The sequence below is a fragment of the Thunnus thynnus genome, chromosome 11, assembly GCF_963924715.1.
Source record: "Thunnus thynnus chromosome 11, fThuThy2.1, whole genome shotgun sequence".
In the NCBI taxonomy this organism is placed as follows: Eukaryota; Metazoa; Chordata; class Actinopteri; order Scombriformes; family Scombridae; genus Thunnus; species Thunnus thynnus.
In genome coordinates this window covers 18973204-18997255 of record NC_089527.1, presented here as the reverse complement: position 1 = coordinate 18997255, position 24052 = coordinate 18973204, and the positions used below count along the sequence as shown (strand labels likewise).

General features: G+C 38.3%; 2 protein-coding genes across 2 annotated transcripts; both read left to right on the top strand.

The window, feature by feature from the left end:
• The first annotated feature begins 533 nt into the window (after positions 1-533).
• On the top strand, positions 534-10324 carry chn1 (chimerin 1). The gene is made up of 7 exons (XM_067603584.1): positions 534-1284; positions 2804-2888; positions 5778-5951; positions 7425-7502; positions 8245-8382; positions 9069-9174; positions 9432-10324. Exons 1-7 carry the CDS (start codon positions 1033-1035, stop codon positions 9601-9603), a joined length of 1005 nt encoding a protein of 334 aa, XP_067459685.1. The 5' UTR covers positions 534-1032; the 3' UTR covers positions 9604-10324.
• A 5328-nt stretch (positions 10325-15652) lies between these two features.
• LOC137192699 (acetylcholine receptor subunit alpha-like) lies at positions 15653-23546 on the top strand. Its single transcript, XM_067603583.1, has 9 exons — positions 15653-15919; positions 17082-17224; positions 17308-17352; positions 18345-18454; positions 18925-19120; positions 20335-20572; positions 22272-22495; positions 22726-22962; positions 23056-23546. The coding sequence occupies exons 1-9, from the start codon at positions 15877-15879 to the stop codon at positions 23182-23184; spliced, it is 1365 nt and encodes a 454-aa protein (XP_067459684.1). The 5' UTR covers positions 15653-15876; the 3' UTR covers positions 23185-23546.
• Positions 23547-24052: the final 506 nt, after the last annotated feature.

The following is a 24052-nucleotide window of genomic DNA, read 5'->3' as shown; positions in this document are numbered from 1 at the left end:
GAAGTTCAAGCACATTCAAGCTTTTTCATTGCTGTGTGGCTGGATTGTTTAAAACATGATGTGCTCTTGAAAAAACAAGAATTGTTTTACATTTCTGTTTATTTTATTTTATTTTTAATACATTTTCTATTTTATATGTTCAGTTTTTGTGTTAATTTTTACTTTAACTGCTGCTCTTTGTTTGTTTGATTGCTAGTGCATTACTGTATTAAAGGGCGCATTCAAATCAGTGACCTCATATTTTGCTTGCACGCTTTGTGATTTTGCTCTTTGTGGTCCCAGCAAATGACCAGTTTCTGTGGCAACATGATTTTGAAAATAGCATCCTCTCTCTAACGGCCCACTGCTGTCGCAAGTTCTCCAGGCAGCGGCCCACTCCTGATGCATGACTCATTCATTGCTCATTATCATCCCACTCTCATTTCATCCTACCCAGGCTCCCCTGCTTGGATATCTGATGGAGGTGGCTGTGTGGGGGCGGGGAAGCCGCCACTATAAAGCCTGTGTGTGCATGCTGTGATTGGCTGATGGGATCCATTTAATCTGCTGTGACTACTACACAGGGTCCGCCCCCGTACTCCTCCCCCTCACTCTGCCCGCCCTGACAGCATCCATACACAGCGCGCTGTCTCTGTTCCAGGGAGAATATCAGCTCTGCACAGGGAGGAGAGGATTAACGCAACCACTCTGCTCATCTGCATACACGTTCCCAGAGAACCACATGAAAACCCAGGGCTGCACCTCTTTTGTATAAAATCTGGTACTCCCATCACAGAGGCTCCACTTGATCTACTGTCACTGCTGTGAGAGGATTTAAAAAAAGGGGTTCTGTTTTTTTTCTGTCTGACTCTTTTAAAAGAGCCTCTTTTCACAGTTTGAATGAGCAATTTGTTTGTCTGTGATGTCTCCATTTGATAGGGACAATGCTGCTTGATGTAGACTTGCTTTGAGCATCAAGGAGTTTTCCTTCCATTTTTGGACTTGTTCATTGGGTTTGTTTCTTCGTCTGGTTTGGGAGACCGCAGCACCAGAATGCCGTCTAAAGAGTCCTACGAGGTTCACAAGGAAGAGAAGTCTCTAGTGCAAAAGGCCAAGCGAGAGGCCAATCAGGAGGATATTCTGGCGGCAGCTCTGGGGATGAGGATGGGGCCACAGAAACCGCCAGCCACTTTCTGGCAGCCACTTAAACTATTCGCCTATTCACAGCTCACCTCACTTGTACGCAGAGCTTCACTGAAGGAGAGCGACCGAACACCGAAATCTGAGAAAGTCCACAACTTCAAGGTGAGACTCCAATCAACTTACAAAAAACTCTTGGCAGCTTTTGTCATCTGCAAAATGTTGCTTTCATTTCATCATGTGTGGCCTGAGGGCAGCTTCTCATGCTTCCCTTGATGGGGAGTGGGGGGGGGGGGGGGGTTACTGAGTGGGAGAGAGGATGAAAAACTGAGCTGTTTTGGTCTGTCCAGTGAGCCTTTATCAAAAGAAAATCTGTTGGGTGGTCTGTGGACCACTGCTGTTAGTTTGAGCACCAGATGGAGAGATTAGGCCGATGGAGAGGGGAAACAGTGGAGGAGTGTATCTCTATTTGGCTCCGGCTCAGTCTCCCAGTTTGGCTGGTTAATGGGATAGAAAGCAGGGAGATAAATATTACAAGGCTTTGAACTGCTGATGCTCACTAGTCTCTTTCTGCTTCTTTGTTCTCTTGTGTTACTGAATGTTGCATTTCAACATTTTGAGAGTGGTGTTCCTGTGTTTTTCCTCCCACAACCAAAGAAAAACTATAATAACCAGAATATTTTAATCTATTACCAAACATTTAAGACATCACAACAATGTCTTGGACCAGATATAGCTGTCTAAATCCAAAACTTTGCAAATTAAGTCTATATCCTTCTTTATGGTGTTTATAGAATATTATAGATCTGGGACTAATCAAAGCTTTGCTACAATTTCCGTTTTCCAGCACAACCAAGAGACGACCATATACCATAAACTCTAAAATGAATTACTCTGAGTAAATGGTTTTAGTCATGCAGGTCACATTAAGACATTTTTCTTGCTTATAAACAGGCGTTATATGTGTCACGCATCAAAACAAAAAATAATGATACCATTGTACAAATTCACTCACAGCACAAATTGATTGGGCATGCATTAAAGGTACAATACTGAGATTTTATAAACATGAAGAGACACCGAAAGAAGTGACAGATGATATCGCTCCAGGTAAACTGGTTCACCGTTAATTAATGATGGCTAACTGCTTTGGAACTTTTCAGGAACACTTACAGGGTGATACAGTAATTATATATGATTTCCCTGCTGTAGCTGCTGTTGAGATGATGCAAACTGGGAGAGTTGTGGCTTCTTTTTCCCAGAGGCCTTCCTGATTGGCTGGGATGTTGTTACCTGGTGGAGTGTGGGGCTCCCCCTTTCCTACACGAGCAAGGAGACCCTCTACTGTTTCCATAGCAAATTTCCCTGACAACTTGCACTATCGCTCCGGTGAAGTGTCAGAATCCTACTGTGCCATGATGGCAAAGCCTCCTCGCAGCACCCACCTCAGTATTGTCAGTTTGAGGATCTGTTGAAACAACAATCCTCCGCCACACACAGATCCTCCTCCTCCTCCTCTGTCTCTGCCTCATTTAAGATGGCAGCACATACGGGTCTCCTGGTCTGCTGAAGAAGGGGATGGGGTATCTATGGAGTAAATAGCTGCAACTCCCAGCTGCTCTCTCTCTGTCTCGTTATTGCACCTCATCACTAATATCTGTCACTGTCCTCCTCTCTGTTGTAGGTCCATACATTTCGGGGACCTCACTGGTGTGAACACTGTGCCAGCTTCATGTGGGGACTGATGGCTCAGGGGGTCAAATGTGCAGGTACACAAACATGGTCTCATCACTTCAAAGCATTCTCTAATTGCATTTATACAGTACAAAGTGAGCATTACTGTATATGGGTTACTTGGTTTTTAGTGCATCTGGAGCTGGATTACTGGGTTTTAATCTAAAATCCTAACAGTAATTTGTGCACTGGATTAGGGGTTGTATAATAAATGAAATGAGGGCTCTATAGCTATGATGTAACTGATCCTTTTACATAGTGTTATAACCTTATTTCTGACCTACTTATTTCTTTGTGAATGGGAAAATAAGCAGAAGGAGTTTTTCAGTACTGACAGATTATTTTAAAATATCTAAAAGTGGCTCTTTTCACAAATAACAACTTTTTTTTTTTTTTTTTTAGCTCAGGGTTAGGCTGTTATTACAGTAACAAAGGCTGTCTGTGTTTCCACTTTCATGATTGTAATGGATAAACATTAGCTGCAATATAATCCGGTAAACATGTAATAGTAGGCTAACTATAGTATCATGCAGTTGACAAAATTAATGTGTTAAGCTCAGTTTTTTATATTTCTCTGTATTTTTATGAATGCTTTATATCATTAGGGTGTGAGCATATTTTTTAATATACACCTATAATCTGCAACAATAGTCTTTTTAAATATTCCTTTAGTCTATGTGATTGATTTAACATATACATGTTATTGTAAGGGTATATTTGCCTCTTTGCTCATGAAATACTCTGTTGAGATTTCTGCTACACTGAAGCTGTTGTTGGAATTCGTTTCCCATCCCAGAATAGAGCTATAATACAATCTTATGTGTGTCTTTGATGTTTTATTGATGAAACAAAGTGTGTCCCACAAATCTGTGGGAATCAGACGTTAATTATTGATGTCTTGATTTTGAGAGCTGACAACATTCAGAATAAAGGCATATACGTTTGCAGCCTATCTTTATAGACTCTTACACTGCCATTCCTTCACACTCGACCACAGCTACCAGAATCTAGGGCAGCAAAGTCTCACATGATGCCTAAATTTGCATACCAAAAAATGCTCTCCCACCCCCTTTTCTTTTTGCATGTGTGAACTGTTTTTGGCCGTGCGCCAGGAAGCCAGCCTCTGCTTGTGCTTGTTGTGCCACATTTCCTCATCAGAGTACGCCCCCCAGCCTCATCCCATCATGCCCATGAAGGAAAACAAAGCTGGCATGTCTCTTTAATGAGGAGCAGAGCTCGGAGCGTGGGGAAAGAGCTCTGTTTCCACACACATTAAAATTCAGCGGCTTCAACCAAAGAGCTAGGTCACGCAGCTCAACCTTTATTCAACTTAAATACTTCGTAGAAAAACCAAACCATCTGACAAATACAAGTGGTGTTGTTTGTTTTCAAAGGGACCAGTTTCAACTAGTAACTCAGCACTGCATGTCTCCAGCATAGTAGGGGTTAGACACAGTGATAATGTGCTGATTAGAAATTAGCAGCAAGCCACCATTAAACGTCTTCTCAGAGCCTTTTAGCCAAACCTGAGCTGCAGCCTCCTCGCCATAGCAACAGAGCTGACGGTGCAGTAAAGCAGCATAGCCTGTCTCCTGGCTCCTGGTGTCCCTCGGGCCCCTGTCTCACTCTCACCCGCCCCACATGGGACCTATAGGGCCATCAGTGCACACATATAGACAACCTGAGCACAGCAGACATATCCGATGACAGCCCTCCTCTATTATACTGCCTGTCTTGTGTCCTTAAGAGAATCGTCTCTTAAGGTAATTACATTTCTGCATCAATGCATATAAATGCAGGCTGCGTGAATTTCTCCAGGGACCCATATTAATCAAAATATTGTCTGAAGTCCTCCAGAGGCATAGATTCTATGCTTTCAGAAGTTGAGGCTTTATTTGAATATAAAATTAAAAGGTAAAATTCTTCTGAGATATCAAAATGTTATTTTTTCATTTTTTAGAATAAAAAAACATATGGTATTTGTCCCCCTAAAAAAACCCTTTCAGAACTTGAAGAAGGCTTAAAGATCTAAGAGCTTGAAGAGCTGCCCCATTTAAGTCTGGGAAACTAGGTCTAGTGTAGCCCGCAGCGCCTGAATTGCTAGTTCCACAGCCATTGTGTGTGAGCTTGGATTTGAGAAAAGAATAGAGCGCGCAGCAGTGCTGCTGTCCTCCAGGCCACAGTGTTTTCAGTGTTCCTCTAATTCTCTCCATGCGTCTCTGTTACAAAGCTGGGCTGGAGTCTCTCTCTGCATCTGCTCTCCCTGGGCTCCTCTGTTCCCAACAAGGTGAATCCTGCCATGAAACAGCTGTGCCTCAGGCCCCATCCACTGTGACTGAAGACAAAACACAGTGTGGGATACTTACACTGCCATCATGACTAATATGCCATTTGAACACCCAGTGAGATGCATCCTAAAATACCATTTAGCAGACAACCCCCCCCCCCCAAACAATAAGGGATTTTCCCCACGTAGCTTAATTATAATTAAATGAATGCATTTGCCTGTTATTTGAATCACTAAGTTTTTTGTTTTTACACAATTTGAAATTAAAGATGTACACAAATCATTCCTACATTAGATGAATTTTCTGTTCTGTGCTGTGTGGGTCATTATTGTTCTATTTTGATCTATAAAAGGCCCTCTAGAGGTGCCTTTGGATATTTCTGCTGCTCAAGGTGACTTCAATGCCACACGTGGTAGAGAGAGGAGCTCTCCAGCAGTCTCGTGACACTTAGGGAGCAAATATTGATCAAAGGGATGAACTCTTTATTGCAAGCCAAAACACATATTAAACAGGCCAACCGATTCAAAATTGACTTGGTGTTGAATGTTAATTTACACAATAATATCACACAATATAATAGCCCTCAGTTCAGAGATGAAATGACTTCAACTAAACCTGCTCTTTGTCTCTCTGTAGATTGTGGTTTGAATGTCCACAAACAATGCTCACCTCTGGTTCCCAACGACTGCAAGCCAGACCTGAGACACATCCGTAAAGTCTACAGCTGTGACCTCACGACCCTGGTGAAAGCTTACAATACAGCGCGACCCATGGTGGTGGACATGTGCATACGAGAAATTGAGTCCAGAGGTTAGTTGTGTATGTGTGTGTAGTTGTGTAGGTGTCTTTCAAATGTTCTATAGGTCAAAAGAAGAGTGTTATTTTCCTAGATGTAAATGTGATGAATGGTTTAGTTTAAGTGCTAATTGAATTATTGAATCCCTGAAGGCCTAACAGCTATAAAACTAGACTCTTTCTTGCTGACAATAATTCTCTGGATGGAGGCTTTACATTCAAGGGTCTGAAATGCAAAGAACTATGGCATCAGCTATAATAATTTGATTCTCATAAGCAACTGAATACCTAATTGTGAATTTGAATCCCACTCAACACTTAACTTAAATGCCACTGAATTTATGGTATTGGGATATTTTATTTCTATCTATCTATAACAATCTATCTGAATGAATGTGGTTTAATTTCTCTGTAATTCCAGTAATTTTTGTATTTTTTTTATTTTATAATTCTTTCTTTCTTGCATCATATGACTGTCAAAACCTATACTGTGTCTCATTGACTGAATTCATGCTTGATTAATTATCCCTGACAGTCTGAATGTTTGAGTTTTAATTTTTCATCTTGAATTTGGGTTTTGAACTCTGCAAATCCAATTTGAGCAACTCCATCTTTTGATCTGACTTGAATTTTAGATCTAAAAATGAAATCTGAGCAACTTCAATATTGGATACTTGAATTTTCCATTTGAATTTGTGAAACCTAAAAACAACAACAATAATGATAATAATAATATCAAGTTTTTGAAACTGAAACAACTTGAAATTACCTTATGGACGTTTTAAAGAAGGGAACTCTCACCACATAAATTCAGATACATAGTTTTCAAAAGGAAGTGTTTCAAATCTATCTGTCTAAATCTAAATCTATCTAAAGTTATTCTGAAAAAATGATGTTGTTCTTTCCAATGCAATATTTTTAAATTAGATAACTTGAACAAAACTCATTTTTAGCAACATTTGACATCTTTATACCTGTTTACACTGTATTTACAATGCTTGTTGTAAAACTGCTTTCCTCTAATTTAAGAGTAAACAATCCACAGTGCATACTACTTACTAACTGAGTTAATGAGTTTTTGGGGGGGTTATGACTGAGAGGACTGATGAGAGTGCTGGTAATTGTAAACGTGTAATGAGGAATACATTACTCTGTTTCCTGCTGCCTTAGTTGATTGCATCTCAGTTAAATCATTCAACTATGTAGGAAACTCATTGTCTGCCCTCTAATATATGTCTGTAGCTAAGTTTGATTTATGTCTTTATTATTTTGCCCAGCGATGCAGAAAACTATATGCATCTGCCCATGTTATTTCATTGTGTGACATTGTGGACATTTTATCCATAATTCCTTATGCATATTTAAGAGTGTTTAATGGCATTTTTCAAAATTACCCAAGGCGATACATGCAGGTGAATTTTTCTACATTACTCATGACAGCCCTTACAGTGTCTGAAAGGTTGTTTACTTCTTGTTTGTTTCCTGAAGGACTGAAGTCTGAAGGCCTCTACAGAATATCTGGATTCAGTGATTCAGTCGAAGAAGTCAAAGTGGCATTTGACAAAGGTTTGTGTTCCTTTGGTTCAGCGTGTACTAACAGTTTTATAGATTTCTGTCAACTCACAACATGACGATTGACAGTGTGTGCTCACATATGTTTACATAAGACGCTCAGAACATTTCAGATTAATGAGAAAGTGACACATTTGTGAGGGATTAGTGTCCATCTGGGAGTGCAGATCCGGAAATGTCCCTTGCACGCAGGGTTTCACAGTGTGTACAGGGGAGACCTCAGGGGATACAAACCATGGATATACTCTCTCTGACTTAAATATATCTGTAGAAAAAAAAACAACTCCTCTGCTGTGTTGGGATTCAATAGTGGACTTAGTGAGAATGAGCCTGTCTTGGCCCAGTGCAGTGTGAATTTTAACTGTAAGAAAAACCCTGCAGCAATGGGCTAAACTCTTAGCCAGATCCGCATGTGGGAGATCATCCATGACAGAGTGTCATTCCAGCTCACAGCACTGTGATGTTCAGTCTGCCAGCACAAGTAGGCCATGGCCTGTTCTGGAAAGCATGCATAACTGAGGGAAAGTCAGAATAAAACAGGCCAGGCGGATGATAGCAGCTACTATGCAAAATACAGAGCGAGAGTAGATCTTCTCTCCACCCACAGTAACACAATCTCTTTATTCCTCAATTCACACTGTGATGTGAAAGTGCTGATGTGAGCCGTTTTTTGGGGGTTTTTTTCAATCTCCCTTTCTTCTTTTTGTCTCTCTTGTTCCATCACGCATCCTCACAGCTGGCGAGAAGACAGACATCTCAGTGAACGCCTATGAAGACATCAATATCATCACGGGTGCACTGAAACTGTACCTCAGGGATTTGCCTGTTCCCATCATCTCATACGATGCTTACCCCAGGTTCATCGAGGCTGCGAGTAAGTCACAACTAGACAAATAAGTCAGAGGCACACCTGTTTCAATGCGCTGGATTTCACTGACAGTCATTAATACATTTTGTGCCTTTTGCTTCATGTGGTCATGAAAACGAGACTCCACATTTATTCATTGTTTGTTTACATCAATATTTACAGTATTAACACTTGTACAACGTAATGGAATCCACCAAATGCTATTTGATTTTTATGGAGACCATGTTGTTTAGAAGTTTTTATATAATTTATTTCAAATTTTGAGGCTGCAGTTGTGGTGCTGTTATGTTGAACTGCATTACATTGTTGGTAGTTTTTGTTATTTTTTCCACCTCTTTTTTCCACCTTGTTGAAATAACAAAGTGTTGATCGTTAATTTTCCTCAATAACAGATAACAGTAGAACTGTGGAAATGTGGCCTTATACTTACTTTTTGGAATCAGCCAATGACTTTCCAAACTTATGTCCACAAGTCCTGAATAAATATTCAACTCCAATTGTTCACCTAATTTGCAAAAAACCACGACTATACAGTCAAGAGCACAGTCAAAGTGTTCATTTGCGTTATTTATCTCAAGCAGCATGCCCTCAGATGCCCTCCTGAAGACTAATGGCTTTTATTACTACTCAGGAAATAACTTCAGATAGTCTTTTCTGGCCATTTTAACAGCATACACCCTTCTGTTTCTCAGAGCTCACAGACCCTGAAAAGAAGCTTGAAGCTTTCCGTGAGGCTCTAGCTCTGCTGCCGCCATCACACAGTGAAACTCTTAAGTACCTCATGGCACACTTAAAAAGGTGAGCAACCCAACCAAATAACGCAAGCTAATAAGATTTGAATCTTATGCAACTGAATACCTTATTGTTAAATTTAATCCTTGCTGAATACTTAATGTTCAAATTTAAATAGAGCTCAAATGATGGCAAAGAAATATTTTACATTGAATATCATATATGTTCATTTATGTTGTCTCCTCTTGCTTATAAGATTCAAATCAAAATCTGCAAGTATTTTCAGTATCAGTGTATGTTTCTAATTTTCATTAACATTTCAGGGTGACACAGAACGAGAAATTCAACCTGATGAACGCGGAGAACCTCGCCATTGTTTTTGGGCCCACCCTAATGCGCGCTCCAAACCTGGACGCCGTGACAGCACTCAATGACATCCGCTACCAGAGACAGGTGGTGGAGGCGCTCATTAAAAATGAAGATGTGCTCTTCTAAACACAAATCAGGACTTTTATAGAACAGCTCTCTAATCATTCGTTTGTGTAAAGACTTGAATGACTGTTTGTACATTGATTGATACATTTTTTTAAAAATGCCCTGTGTATGGACTAGTGCTGACCAGTCCTCCCATGTACTGGGTGTGGACGATGAACCTTACACTTGTACGTACTCTATGTCTCCCCATTTTTGTCGGGGGATTTTCAAAAGTTGACAGACCAGCATGCATGGTGTGAGGTCTCTGTTGCTTTGTAGTTGTAACCCAGCATGTGTTAAAGATCGTGTAGCGCTGTGACTTTGCTTTCGTCTGTTCTGTAGTAGTTATAGTCCACATTCCCAGCTGCCTGCAGCGCAGTTATTTCTGTGAAACATTGTATAGCTGGATGTAAAGATAAGCTACTGATCTTTTGGGGTAATTTTTATGATGCTGTATTTTTTTATCTCCTCAACTGTTTTTATGTAACCTGCAGTTCTTAGTTGAATGAGCCTTTAAGACTTTCCTGTCCATGTGTACACACTGGTGCATTTGCCAGACCTTAACACTTTTATTGTGTTATAAACAGCATTATTTGTGAATTTAATTTTTTACTGTAATGTTTTTGTACACAACTTGTGCATGATCACTTTAATTTATTAAACCTCGCTTTGAGAAATGAATACTTAATGAGTCATCTGAATCGCTAGAATAAAAATCAGCATTAAATTTATGTTTAAAGTACCATCAACTGATTTATTGGCCATTGGGGGGCAGCAGAAACAAGCTTGTTTATGCATTAGCAAACAGTTTCTTATTTACAAATAACATTATTTAACATTATTATTACTACACAAACATTTATTTGGAGCTCTGTTTTGCTCAAACCTTCAGGCTTATGGCTCTTTAGCTGCTAAATGCTCCACTATGTTCACCAGATAGTCACTAACATTTTCTGTGATCCATTTGGTGCTGAGCAGGTAGTGTACGGTAGATTTATCAGTGTTTTCTGCTGTAAACAGCTGCCTGCTGCATCTGACAAATAATCAATAGTCATTTAATCCATTGTGAATATAAAAATTGTGATTGTAGCAGCTTTAACTAAGCTTTTTTTTTAAATAAAATGTTTCATTATGGCAAAGAACAGTCATATTCATGTAGACTGCTCAGAGATGGTGACCCTTGAAGTGATGCAGGTGTAAATGCTGCCTGTGAAATTACACATGAACTTCCTTCAGACTATCTTTTTTTTTGCCTTAAAGGGCAAGACTGGCAATATGCTATATTTGTTGTAATGTCAACAAATAGTATGAAAAGACCAAAACCAACAATGAATGTATCTTATAGTGTTGCCTGTGTAGCCAAAGCTGGATATACATTGCTTATTCCTCTGTGTCATAGGCCCCCATCTGTGTCCAAAAACACATCAAGCCACGTTGTTGCACTGGTGGAAATGTTCCTTTATTGCAATGAAAATGGGTGCTGTGTTTATATTCAGTCAATCCTACATAAATCATCCTGGTGCTTTTGAATACTCATAAGAGCACCAAATACTTCATGTATTAATCTGCCACTGGCAATAGTCCCCAACAAAGACACTATTTAGTCCTGTTTCAGTAATATTTCCTAAAAACTGCAGTGCCCAGCTGTTTCATGAGATTACTTTGCCTTTTGGAAGAATTACACTTTATATTCATGACCTGATTTTAAAAATGTATGAAACCAATGGGTTTGGGACTGAGAGCCACAGACAGGCTGGAGAAGTTAGAGAGAACTGAGAAATGGTTAAATGAGATTTGTTGACAATAAAAAAGATACAGAATAATGTCATCTGTATACTTTAAATGAAGCTTAAAAAATATGTAAAATATTTCATACGACTTTAAAATAATGACACTAGCAGCATATTTGACCTTAGCAGAAGGGCATGTTAGTGCTTCATCTTGCATATTCAGAATGACAGTTTGTTCCTAAAAGCTACACATGACATGACTGTACGTAAACCCCTCTAACAACGCATCAGTCACACTGATTCACGGTGAGATCAAAACCAAACCCACAATACTTGAGGCAACACCACTGTATGCATGCAAGAGATCGTTAATTACTGGATATACATATGTGCAAACATTGTCACATGAAATTTATGCATTTTAGGTCTAATTATTCACAGGTTATGTCTTTCCAAGCAATTTCCAAGAACCAACCAGAAACAGTCATTTGTGGCTCATTACATGATCACTGTTTTCTCAGATATAAATAGTTTGGATTGTATATTTAGTACGTCACATTTTATGTTAAATCACACTTTTTTCTCTGCAGTGACTGTGGGGACGAGAGCTTTTAGGTTAAGGAATAAAAATTGATGTAAATGTTTTGGCATCTCATGTTGTCTGTAGCTTCAGCCATTCCTTGCATTTAGGTTTTTTGTGGCTCAAATGTCCCCACAAAGCTAGAGAAACAGAAGCAATCACTGCTTGACATTTAATCACTTGGTTTTTGTGACCACATCACATTGAGTTAATGTAAGCCAAATTCAGACTTGTCTCTGGTGATTGTGTGGCAAAATTGGATTTTCATCCAACCGTTTAGCCTCCCCCCGCCATTATCAGACATTTTAAATATATCATACCGTCATCTATATTAGGCATTGAATGTGAAAGGAGGTAAACCACACCAATAAAGCTATCGCGTTTTCTGTCTCCCAGTCAGATGCTGTGATAACACCATGCTAGAGCTCGATGTCCGCCAAGTGTATTGTGTGCTGGATGTGCCTTATTCACAGTAATGAGACTAAATTTGAAAAGCTGTGATCCATGAGAGGACTGACCTTTCTTTGTTGACTGGATTGTAATGCTTTCCACTTGCAGAAGACTGACCTGAATATGTTTGCAAATGTTGAAATATAAAAACATATTCAGAAATAGTCACCCATGTGAAGTACAGGAAATTATGTTTACTTGCCCACTATGGCTGGATATAGTTTTTTGTATTTCACATAGAAAATGCATCAGTGTAATCATATAACAGGATCAATAATGAACATCAAATAGGGTGTATTATTTATTACATACTTTTCTTGTTTTCTTGTTTCTGTGCCTGAGTTTTCTTTACAAAATTTACATTAACAGTGATTTGGTCTGTGATATTTGCATCTTGATAAACTAGCTGAAATACTTTAAAAATAGTAATATAACATAATAAGAGTAAAGTAAAATTAAGGGTAATGGAAATATAGGATGTTCTTTTTTAAGGATTATTACAATGCTGTCCTATTTAAAATGTTCCTATATTTATTCTGGAACATTATGGGAAATATATTGCTCAAAACATAATCTCTTCTGTAAAAACTATAATCCTCTTAATCTTCATTGAGGCATAAACATCCAGTATGTTGTCCAGTTTTCATCAACCCCCTGCAGATACCATATAGGCACGTTCATTCAGATTCACTGAACATTTTATTCACTTACAAAGCAGATATAAAAACACAGCTCATGCTCATCTGGAGACTGGAATCACAGTGTGAGACCTGAAAGTGTTGTAATTAACAGTGGACAGAGCACCAAAGTGTCCATCTGGGACCACAGGTCGGGTGAGCAGATACAATGATGGCTTGTCCCCTGTTACATGACAGACTTGGGGAAAGGCAAAGCGGTGCTTACATGGTGTCAATTCAGAAAGAGCGGGGGGAGGGTTGAGACAAATCTCTCTTAATTCAGACATTGCCAAAATGGTCATTTGTCCCTAAGTGAGATGAATGAGGCCAGTGGTTGAGTGACTGGCTGATTGAACGAATTGGGGATGTGAGGAAATTGAGTTGCCTGACCCATCACTGGCCCGACAGGGTGGGGAAGGTGCAGAGCAAAGAAAGGAGACATGGGTATAACACCTGGCCTTCAGGAAACACATGGCTGGTTGAAAATATGAATGATCTAAGATTATCATATTATTTATTTTCAGGCATTATTTTAGACATAGAAAAGCACTGGAATACTTTTAAAATAAATAAATAAAACTTCATCACATTCGTTTAAAGGCTACATGACTAAACTGTTATTAAATTCTTATTTAATTCACACTTCTCTTTTTTGAGAACTTCTTTATTATATTTTAACAAAGAAAAAACAAACAAAAATATGACTAAATAAGATTATTTATTACATAGTATCAACCAAATACAAACTAAAACATTGAAACTCTTATTAAGCCTGTGTTATTTCATCCTACTTGCCTCTAATTTCAAGGTTAAAGGTTAATGCTATAAATGTACATGACTATATCACAGACACATAAATGAATGGATTAATGTTTGTTTTTTTTTTTATTTATGGTTCATACTATTAAAATAGTCCCTTCAACATGGGATTACATGACACAAAATAATACAATATATAAATAATCACTTCTGGCAACTGTGTTCCAAACAAAACATGTAATGTGGGAAAACAAGCTTTACACAGGGAAAAATAAAACAAAAAAGTAATAGCTACCTATACAAATTTATATATATATATATATATATATATTTATATAAAATTATATATTTTATATAAATCTAATCAAACCAATATTAACTTTTTCTTTCAAGTTGGACGTTTCCTCACACCATACTTTTTCAAATAAAGTGTGAATAATCTGATCCAGTACTGCGTGTCTGTGTGTCCCACATGAGGATTTTCTTTCACAGTCTGCTATCGTTCATACCCACCAGTCTGTTTGACAGTCTACTCATACAAACAGCCCAGCGCACTTCAGAGTCTCCTGTCACAGCTGTGGTTGAAGCAAATTTATTTACCCCCATAATGTATGTCATGATGTTATTCTGAACATGTTCACATCCTTTGTAAGTCTTAAATCCCCACACCCTGGCATCATAATGAGACACAGGCTTGGTAGAGTGTAATATATCTGGAGAAACCAAACCAATAAATTTAGTTTTACTATGACTCCACCTAAAGCCCTACTAGCTGATTCAGAGAGCAACATTGTCCCTCTACCAGAATTGATATATTCATTAAGATAATAAATAATAATATTAAGATATAAATATGAATTTATGATCTGTAAATGCTTGTGCATTTATATACATACAGCACATCTCATATACAGAATAGTTTCAGAGAATTCATACAGCTTCAAGATGTTGTTGATTTTTTCCCAGTAACTCTACCTAACAAGTAATGTTCTGGGGTTTTGTAGCTTTAAATTCTGCACAGGAGAGCTCTAGTTGGGCAATATCTTAACAGTTAAGATTTTCCTTAAAAAATAAATTGTGGAGCAAGTCTTTTTTAAAGCTCTTTATTCATTCTGTTCAATATCATCAAATCATGAATTCATGAAGTTAGTAATTGCATAATTATAGCATGAGAATATACTATATATGTTTCCATATATGTTTACAATTAGAGAACGGTGCACCACCCAATGTGTAAATCCATCAAAAAAGGGGGAGAAAAAAGAAGTTGTAACTACATAAAAACTGAATACATAAATACAAAATACAGAAATAAACAGATATAAATAAACAGAGCAAGAATAGTTCACTTCAGGTAGAAGGTGATATGTTGATTTAACATGTTTCAACATCTTTCACATGTAAATGCAAGTTGTCTGGCCATGCATTCCTCAAACTGACTTGTTTACTCCTCAAGTTTGACCAGTAGAGCGTCCACCGAGACATTCACATAGAAATCTGGTGACCATCTGATAGTGAGATTGTTTTGTCTACTGTTTCCAAGGTCAAGTTTCCAAGGTCAAGAATGAACATTCAGTCTTGACAAAGCTTCATTTTAAAATTCCAGTCAAGATTTAAAATATTTCATACATTAGACTATGTTTGTGAAATCATTATTCAATGTGGAAACATATCTTTGATTTTGGGGATAAACATGTCTAGATACAGAGATTATAAGGCAGTATTAAAAGTTTATCACTGATTCAAGAAAAACTGAGAGCAATGAGCATGTGTCGTGTCTTTGCACCTCCAGGTTTTGTGTGGCCATGTTCACGATGGGATATTTCAGTGGTGGATTACTCTGGTATGTTGATCTTATAACAGATGACAGAGAACGTGGCCCTCTCAAATGACAAGCATTGGCAGTCAGTCACTCACATCCGCTGTCAGACAATAACAACAAGGCTGCCAGTGGAGAGCCTGGAGGTTGTACAGTAAGTCATTTGCCAGTGCTGAAAGAATGTTTTAGGTGGGTCAAACCTTTTTAATTCTCAAGTGGTCAACAGGCAACGTGTTGAAGTTGGATCTTGGTTTTGGATGTCGTGGTTTATTGGCAAGGATGAATACTTTATTTTTCATTTTCCATCTAATCATTCTAGCAGGTAAGAGCTTATTTAAAACTGTGAAGAAAATGTGTGCTTGTTCACTGTGTAAATAAGTGTCTTTTTACTTGAATTACTTTGAGTCTTTAAAGCATAGTGAAGTTAAAAATAGTTTAAGCTTGAATAAACATTGACTAAACCCTCTTTTTTATTAATAATGTTTAATAAAACTGCTGTCAGGTCAGTGAAGGTTGATCCAATTCAAACAACCAAACTAATGAGCAATTTTCAATTTTGTGCAAAATGGCTCTTTGATTGACAAGAGCATGTGTCCTCTTTTCATTTTGCTTTTCAATCTTGTCTGTCAGCACACAAAGTCACCTGCATAATTATGTGCCGACCAATTTCCTTAGTTTGCTGAGTTGAATGTCTCAAGAATCATTCAGCCATTCAAACAACATGTTGCTGGAAAATGACCTTCGTTTCAAGGTCAGCTGAAAAATGAAAGGGGATCCTGCTCTGGCTTGTGACACATATGTAGCGGAAATAGCATAAGAATATCTCTATTGACGACCTGTACAGAACTACCACTACATGTTTAAATGTAGTTTTGCCAAATTTAGTCCCCAAAATCCAACAGAGTGAGTATATTCACAATTATATACTGTATACAGTGAAGTTTGAGAACATGTACTTTTTATCTTTGTTATGCAACCTGGAAAGTTGACGAAAATATTTTTATCACACAAATACATACTCATAATGATTTGAATTTAAAACAACACCCTTAAAATGAAAATGGTGTATGTTGTTTTTTTTTGTTTTTTTTGATTGCCAGAATTGATATATTTAATGCCCACAAAACTAAAACAAACATACTGTTTACATACCATGTACAAGTGGATCCATTTCCGTCTACTTTAAAAATCAAACATCATAGTGCATGAGCATGCAAATATATTTGCACAAATCTTACACCTATAGCATCTGACACTTGTCACGTCTATTTTCAACTCATATTAGATTAAGTCACATCAAGTATCAGATGTTCTTAAAGCAATATTCCACTTTGGCTCAACATACTAATTTTCCAACAGAAGAAGCAGCTTAAGAAGTCACATGCAATCCCTCCAGAGTCATTTCACTGTTTAAATACTGCTGATGTAAATAATCCCTTCATACAACTAAGTCTGTATCCTGTATGGTGTCTTGTTTGTTTTAGGTGCTGCCTGGGCCTCCACTGATGAAACACGCCTGGTTAAAACCCTCTTCACTGGTTACAATAAGGTTGTCCGTCCTGTCAATCACTTCAAGGACCCGGTCGTTGTGACAGTGGGTCTTCAGCTCATCCAGCTCATCAGTGTGGTGAGGTCTCATGTCACACCATCTGTATTAAGATTGTCAGACTGTCATCAGCTGTCTATAAACACAATGATCTGGATCCACAGGATGAGGTCAACCAGATCGTCAGCAGCAACGTGCGGCTGAAACAGGTTTGATTCAAACATTTGTTTTTTTGTTGTAAAATCATAAAAGAAGAGAAGACATTGGATCATTGTGTAGAGACCCCCAACGGATGTATATATTCAAATAAATAAGAAATCAGCGGGCAAGATTACACAATCATGCTTCTAGCTACAAATTTTAAATGTGAAAAAACATATATCCAAGAAATTCATTTCAAATATACAAATATTTTACTCAGGAAATGCTAAAAATACACTTTCAAAATTTGAGGAGTTATAAACGAATACTGGTGTCCCAACAAGTAAAAAAAACATACACTTCAAATGGTTTGACTATAATAAAAAGCAAGTTTTTACTGTGAGAGTGCAGCACAAACATTAAATAAATAATAAATATATTTAAAAATAGATTGAATAAATTCTAGCCAACAGAAGACAAGTTTTGTTGTTTTGTAGTTTGGTTTTTGTTTTAGTTGTAGAGTCTGGTGTGAAGGATTTGTATCCTGTACCAGAAAATGTTATTCTCTTGTGCCATCTTCTTTATGGAGGTTATAGATACTGGTCTTGTACTGCATAGCACTGGTTTTGTTCCAGAAAAGGTCGTCTGTTATTCTGTAGTACCAGAGGGATTTAATATTTTAATCCATTCATGACTTCACCGCTTCAATCAAGTGAACAAAATAAAGTTTAGTACAGTAACTGTAAAAGTTATGTGCTGCTTCATTCTTCTGTGAGCTGATCAGGTTTAGGAAAGAACATGTTGTAGCATGTTGTAATTAAACTGTTCATTTACAGTAGAAATATGTTTTAGAGGATTTTTTTTTTTTTTTTGATTGGGATGTGATTTTTTATCTCTACAAAATGTGTCAAAATTTTTGAAAATGCAAAAGACATTTTCTTAAGTAACAATCTTCTGCTCATATTTTCATTTAGAATAAACAAATTAAACATTATAATGTTATTTTTTATTGTTGAACTGCTTCCCATAGTCCTGGTTGTCTGGTTGTCTGTTTTTCCAGCAATGGAAAGATGTGAACCTGCAGTGGAACCCAGAGGATTACGGTGGCATCAGAAAGATCAGAGTTCCCTCCTCTGACATTTGGCGGCCTGATCTGGTTCTCTACAACAAGTATGTTCTCAGGTTATATTTGATCCATGCTATGTCCTTCTTTTTCTATAAAACCATTGCATACATTATTATGTGCTTTATGTGACCTCAAGCATCCGGACCTCTAGAAACAATCACCACACCTGTCAGTGATGTTTTTAATCACTCTTTCCTATACTCTAGTATGTGGCGTGTGAAAGCTCAGATTTCATCAGGCTAAATCTGGCCTCTGTATTGCAGCCCCCTCCACCCTGCACCCCCTTCCCCCCTTACACACACACACACACACACCATATGCTGCTCTGACACACTGCTGTTTTTCCCTGACAACCAGCTCCGCTGCCACAACAACTTGTGCCGAGTCGAGCGCTGGTTGGCTGGGCTGTGCAGCGGGAGCAGCGACCCATCCTCAGGCAATGATGTCCCCCTGCATTAACATTTAGCTTATTACCGCCTATGTTGATGCTGCTTGTGTTTGTCTGTGCCCGCAGCGCTGATGGTGACTTTGCCATCGTTCATGAGACCAAAGTGCTGCTGGAGCACACAGGAATGATCACATGGAACCCACCTGCCATCTTCAAGAGCTACTGTGAAATTATTGTGCTACATTTCCCCTTTGACCTCCAGAACTGCAGTATGAAGCTGGGTACCTGGACTTACGATGGAAACCTGGTCGTCGTCAATCCTGTAATTCCATTTAAACCTTCTCTTTAAAGGAATCATTTGGAAATTTCACTTTCTGCCAAGAGTGAGAAGAGAAAATTGATACTATTCTTATATCTTTTATGTACAGTAAATATGAATCTGTATCCAGCAGCTGGGGAACGGCTAGCCTGGCTCTCTCCAACCGTAACAAAATCTGCTGACAGGCACTTTTAAAAGCCGCTAACTAAATGTATAAAAAATGTACAAAAATGATAAATTGCAGTTTTACAGGGGGGTTATGTGCAGGACTGTTCTTTGGCCGGGAGCAGTGGCTTCCTTCAGTCTTGTCATCAGGTAGAAAGAAAGAAATAATAATGGACCAAGAAGTAGTTGTGCACATAATCATCCATAAAAACCTCAACTTGCTGTTTTTCATTCGTCAGTTTTTGCACAGATTAGACAAAAGGGATGAAACATGTTAATTAGTACACTTTTTTCAGCTTTTGGACAGAGCTAGGCTAGCTGTTTCCTCCTGTTTCCAGTCTTTATGCTAAGCTAAGCTAACCTTCTCCTGGCTCCACCTTCATATTTACTGTACAGACATAAGAGTGGGATCTTCTGATCAAACTTTTGGTAAGAAAGCAGATAAGAGTATTTCCCAAAATGTTAAAATATTCCTTTAACAACACAAATAGTGTAAATCCCCACTTGTGAAAAAAGGCTTTACGTGACATCTTGACAACCCTTTTAAACAGCGCAAATGTATATGGGACGTAACTTCTGATACCACAATGAACGATGATATACAACTGACATTTTTCGTCAGGATACCAACATTACTTGCACCGTGACATCAAATCCCACTGTGAAATACAACATCTGTGTACACAGTTTAAATGTAGGCAAACAAACTAAACAGTTTAGTTTAATGCTCTATTTACCAGTCACTTCTGAACCCAAACATATTCAGAGTTCAAGGTAAGCTTGAGGGAGCTTATCACAAAACAAAATTAAAACAGGAGAAAATAATTTATCTTAAACAATAAAAATGAATATTTATAGTATAGCCCATGTTCCTACAGGTTAGTATAATTCAAACACGCTAATAATAAAACAGCATACTGGTAAATAAAAACAGTTTAACACTGGTAGGCTAATGCACATGACAAGATAAAAGTTAAATAATAGAAATATATAAAGAAACTGAATGAGAAAATAATCATTTAATCTTCCTCTTTATTGCTTCTCCTCACTAGGATAGTGATCGTCCTGATCTGAGTAACTTCATGGAGAGTGGAGAGTGGGTGATGAAGGATTTCCGCAGCTGGAAGCACTGGGTGTATTACGCCTGCTGCCCAGACACCCCTTACCTGGACATCACCTACCACTTTCTCATGCTGCGTCTGCCCCTCTACTTCATTGTCAACGTTATCATCCCCTGCATGCTCTTCTCCTTCCTGACTGGGCTGGTCTTCTATCTTCCTACAGACTCTGGTACGTTGACACTGGTTCCACAGTGTTTCCCTTCACAAGTTCAATAGTATAGTGACATTATGACATTAAAGAAAGAAACTCACTGCTTTTTTTGGTATAGATGTCAGTATATAAACATCCATCACACACATCACATACCAATATACAACAAACATCTATCCTGTTGTCCAGGATAATTATGTTCTAGGGTATAAGCTGCATGGCCCATTGCTAGTTAATTCATATACTATTTGAGCCAGCTACCTGTACTGTAACAGTCCTTTTTCAGACATAATATGATGCAGTGTTTGCTTTTGCTTCACATTCTCAAGTTGTTTTTCCAAGTAGACCGAATGCTGAACTGAAGGGAGTCTGTATTTAACCTGCATGACAGTAAATATATCTGCAAATTGAAAAAAAGGGTTCATATCTACTGTAGATTTGCTACATGTCTGCGTTATTATCTGTGCTTTTGTGATATCAGCTGACACTGTGTTGGACAAAATGTTTTTGTTAATTCTTCCTGTCAGTCTGAGGTGTCCCTGTATCGGCTGCACAGCTCCTGTGCACATCTGGCTGTGTTCCCAGTGTGTAGGTCTGCCTCATTACCCAGGGTCCCTCTGTGCTGTCATGTCTGAAAGCGGGCCTTTGCTTTAATGTATAATACATCACTTGATCCCTGTTTCTGATATGGCTGCTGACAGGATAGTGTGGAAGAGAAGCTGGCGCCAAAAGACACTCTCTCTGGGATAACCACTCTTGCTGAGCAACAAAAACAACATGTCTTGCATTCTAGTTGTGAAATGGTGTCAAAACCATCTTTCTTGTTCTATTGTTGGTTTTAGAAAAAACAAAAACAAACAAAAAAAAGGGCATCTAATGCTTTTTTAAACATAATTTGCTTGAATGAGTGAACAGTACAGTTATTGTGTGGCAATGCTAGAGAGTAGATTCCTGATTTGATAGCTAGGGAAGTGTTGGGCTCATACAAGGGGCTCTCCCTTGTGGCAATCCAATAAAATTGCATGTTGTAGATATCAGGAATAGGCACTTAAAAATAGAGTGGAAAATGTGGAGCTGCCACATTTAAGATAATTTCAACATATCCTTTAAAGTAAAGATGGTTAACACAGAGTGTGTCTTACTAAGATACTACTTGTCCTATTTAACTATATGCTCATAGAAACATCTTATCAGTTCTTCAGCAGATGGCACATATGTTATGGTCTAAATCTGGAGTTGCTAACCTTTTTTTCCTTTGTGGCCCCTGAAAACAAAGCAATGTAGTTACAAACTGCTCACAATCTATCAGTAGTTATATATACTATTTGTGACCTATCTGTGACAGATTTTTCCCCCCCTTGTTTTATTTTAATAATTTTAGAAGCATGAGGAGTTAAATTATCCAGTAACTCACAAGAAAAAAGCAAAGATTAGGGGAAAGTCTGAAAAAATATACATAATATTGTGTGAGGAAAAAATATATAGTTTATTTTCTGAGTTTATAAGTTCATTTGTGACTTTGGAACCAGCACCTGTAAAACAATCTCACATCAAGGTCCCTCCAGTATGTTTTGGAGCTTTTGAAAATCCATCTGCTGATGAAGATTGTGTGTTATGTTTGCAGCAACTGCATATTTCATGGCATTCTGTGCCCCTTGATGACTTTTAGACAAATTAAGAAGTACAAACAGTGACGACGGTTTGCTATGTCTCCCAGGTGAGAAGATGACTCTCAGTATCTCCGTCTTGCTGTCTCTGACTGTCTTCCTGCTGGTCATTGTGGAGCTGATCCCCTCTACCTCCAGCGCTGTGCCTCTCATTGGGAAGTACATGCTCTTCACCATGGTCTTTGTGATTGCCTCCATCATCATTACCGTCATTGTCATCAACACCCACCACCGCTCCCCGAGCACTCACACCATGCCTGACTGGGTCCGCACGGTGAGCAGAGGGGAACTAAATGATGACAAATAATTTTCATCATAGAGCTGAATAGCTAGAGATGAATAATTCTCCTTCTGAAGCTACTTGGCAAGCTTCAGTTATCCTTTTATCCTTTGTACTATATTGCCATCTAGTGCTGACAGGCAGAACATCTTTTTTTTTTTTAAATTGCTCTGCCGCTGTAAATAATCCTTGACACAGTGCAAATATTTTATCCTCCTTGGCAGGTTTTTATTGAAACCATCCCCAACATCATGTTCTTCTCAACAATGAAGCGCCCAGGAAAGGAAAAGCAGAGTAAACCCATCTATGGTGCCGAGTTTGACATCTCAGACATCTCTGGCAGCCAGGCCACCCCTGAGCCCTACCACTCACCCATCATTAAGAATCCTGATGTCCGCAGTGCCATTGAAGGGGTCAAGTACATTGCAGAAACCATGAAATCAGATGAAGAATCCAACAATGTAATCCTTCTTATAACAAAATGTGTTTCTAATATGGTTCTTCAATGAGTCCTATTTTTGTGTATGTGACATACTGTCCCTTCTCTTTGCCAGGCGGCTGAAGAGTGGAAGTTTGTGGCCATGGTGTTGGATCACATCCTGCTGTGTGTCTTCATGGCTGTGTGTCTCATCGGCACATTAGGCGTGTTCGCAGGCCGTCTCATTGAGCTAAGCATGCTCTAGAGGCCTTTGCTATATGTTTTACCAGTTCTCACACGACCAGTTTGTTGCTCAATGTGGAGCATATTTTTCTCTCTCAATGTGAAGCAATGTGAAGCATTTTTTGAAGCTACTGTATGCTGTCCTGCAGCATTCACAGTCTACACTGCCTATAAGACATGTGGAGGTCCCTGTTTGTTTGTGTTTTGATGTTTTAAGAAGTATTTGGATGTAATGATAGCATGTTTTAGCGTTGTTTTTCTAACGAGTATATGTGTGTAGTTGAAATTTTTAAGTAATTCAAGAGACAGCCAACATTTTGGAATATTGTACATTTTCCTTCACATGTTCATAGGGAACAACTGAATAAAAATGGTTTTTTTTCAGTTTTCAGGGTGACTGATTTAGAAGTGCAGTCTAGTTCATGTTGCTGAATCCTTTATGACCTGCTTAATGACACACAGTACATGACTTTGGTGAGTTGACCAGTGAGACCAAGAGAAATCTACTAGAAGATCCAAAAGTAGAAATTTTATCAGATATACAATCATACATGAATCCTAATATTTTTCCTAAGATATTTTTACATTTACTCCTAGTTTTCCCACAGCTCAGCTTTTGGTGAATTTACACCACATTTTAGCTTTAACATAAGCCCGTGAGCTTAGTTGCTCTGGTGAGTTGCAGACAACTGAGTGTTATATAGGCCTGTCATTAGATATTTCTAACCATTACCATAGTTACCATTTGGCACCACTGAGGTCATGCCCTCTATTTTTGCAGGGAATTTGAGAATTTAAACAACTTATTCAAACTGCTTGATGTATCAGACAAAGAAAAAAAAACTTTGTGCCACTGGGGGCAGTGCAACAAGCTGTAAACACAACACTGA

Coding starts and splice junctions, on each gene's coding strand:
- chn1 (XM_067603584.1), top strand. CDS start 1,033: ATGCCGTCTAAAGAGTCCTACGAGGTTCACAAGGAAGAGAAGTCTCTA. Junction 5,952..7,424: donor ACGAGAAATTGAGTCCAGAG/GTTAGTTGTGTA, acceptor TGTTTCCTGAAG/GACTGAAGTCTGAAGGCCTC. Junction 9,175..9,431: donor CTCATGGCACACTTAAAAAG/GTGAGCAACCCA, acceptor TTAACATTTCAG/GGTGACACAGAACGAGAAAT.
- LOC137192699 (XM_067603583.1), top strand. CDS start 15,877: ATGAATACTTTATTTTTCATTTTCCATCTAATCATTCTAGCAG. Junction 17,225..17,307: donor TCATCCAGCTCATCAGTGTG/GTGAGGTCTCAT, acceptor CTGGATCCACAG/GATGAGGTCAACCAGATCGT. Junction 22,496..22,725: donor TGCCTGACTGGGTCCGCACG/GTGAGCAGAGGG, acceptor CCTCCTTGGCAG/GTTTTTATTGAAACCATCCC.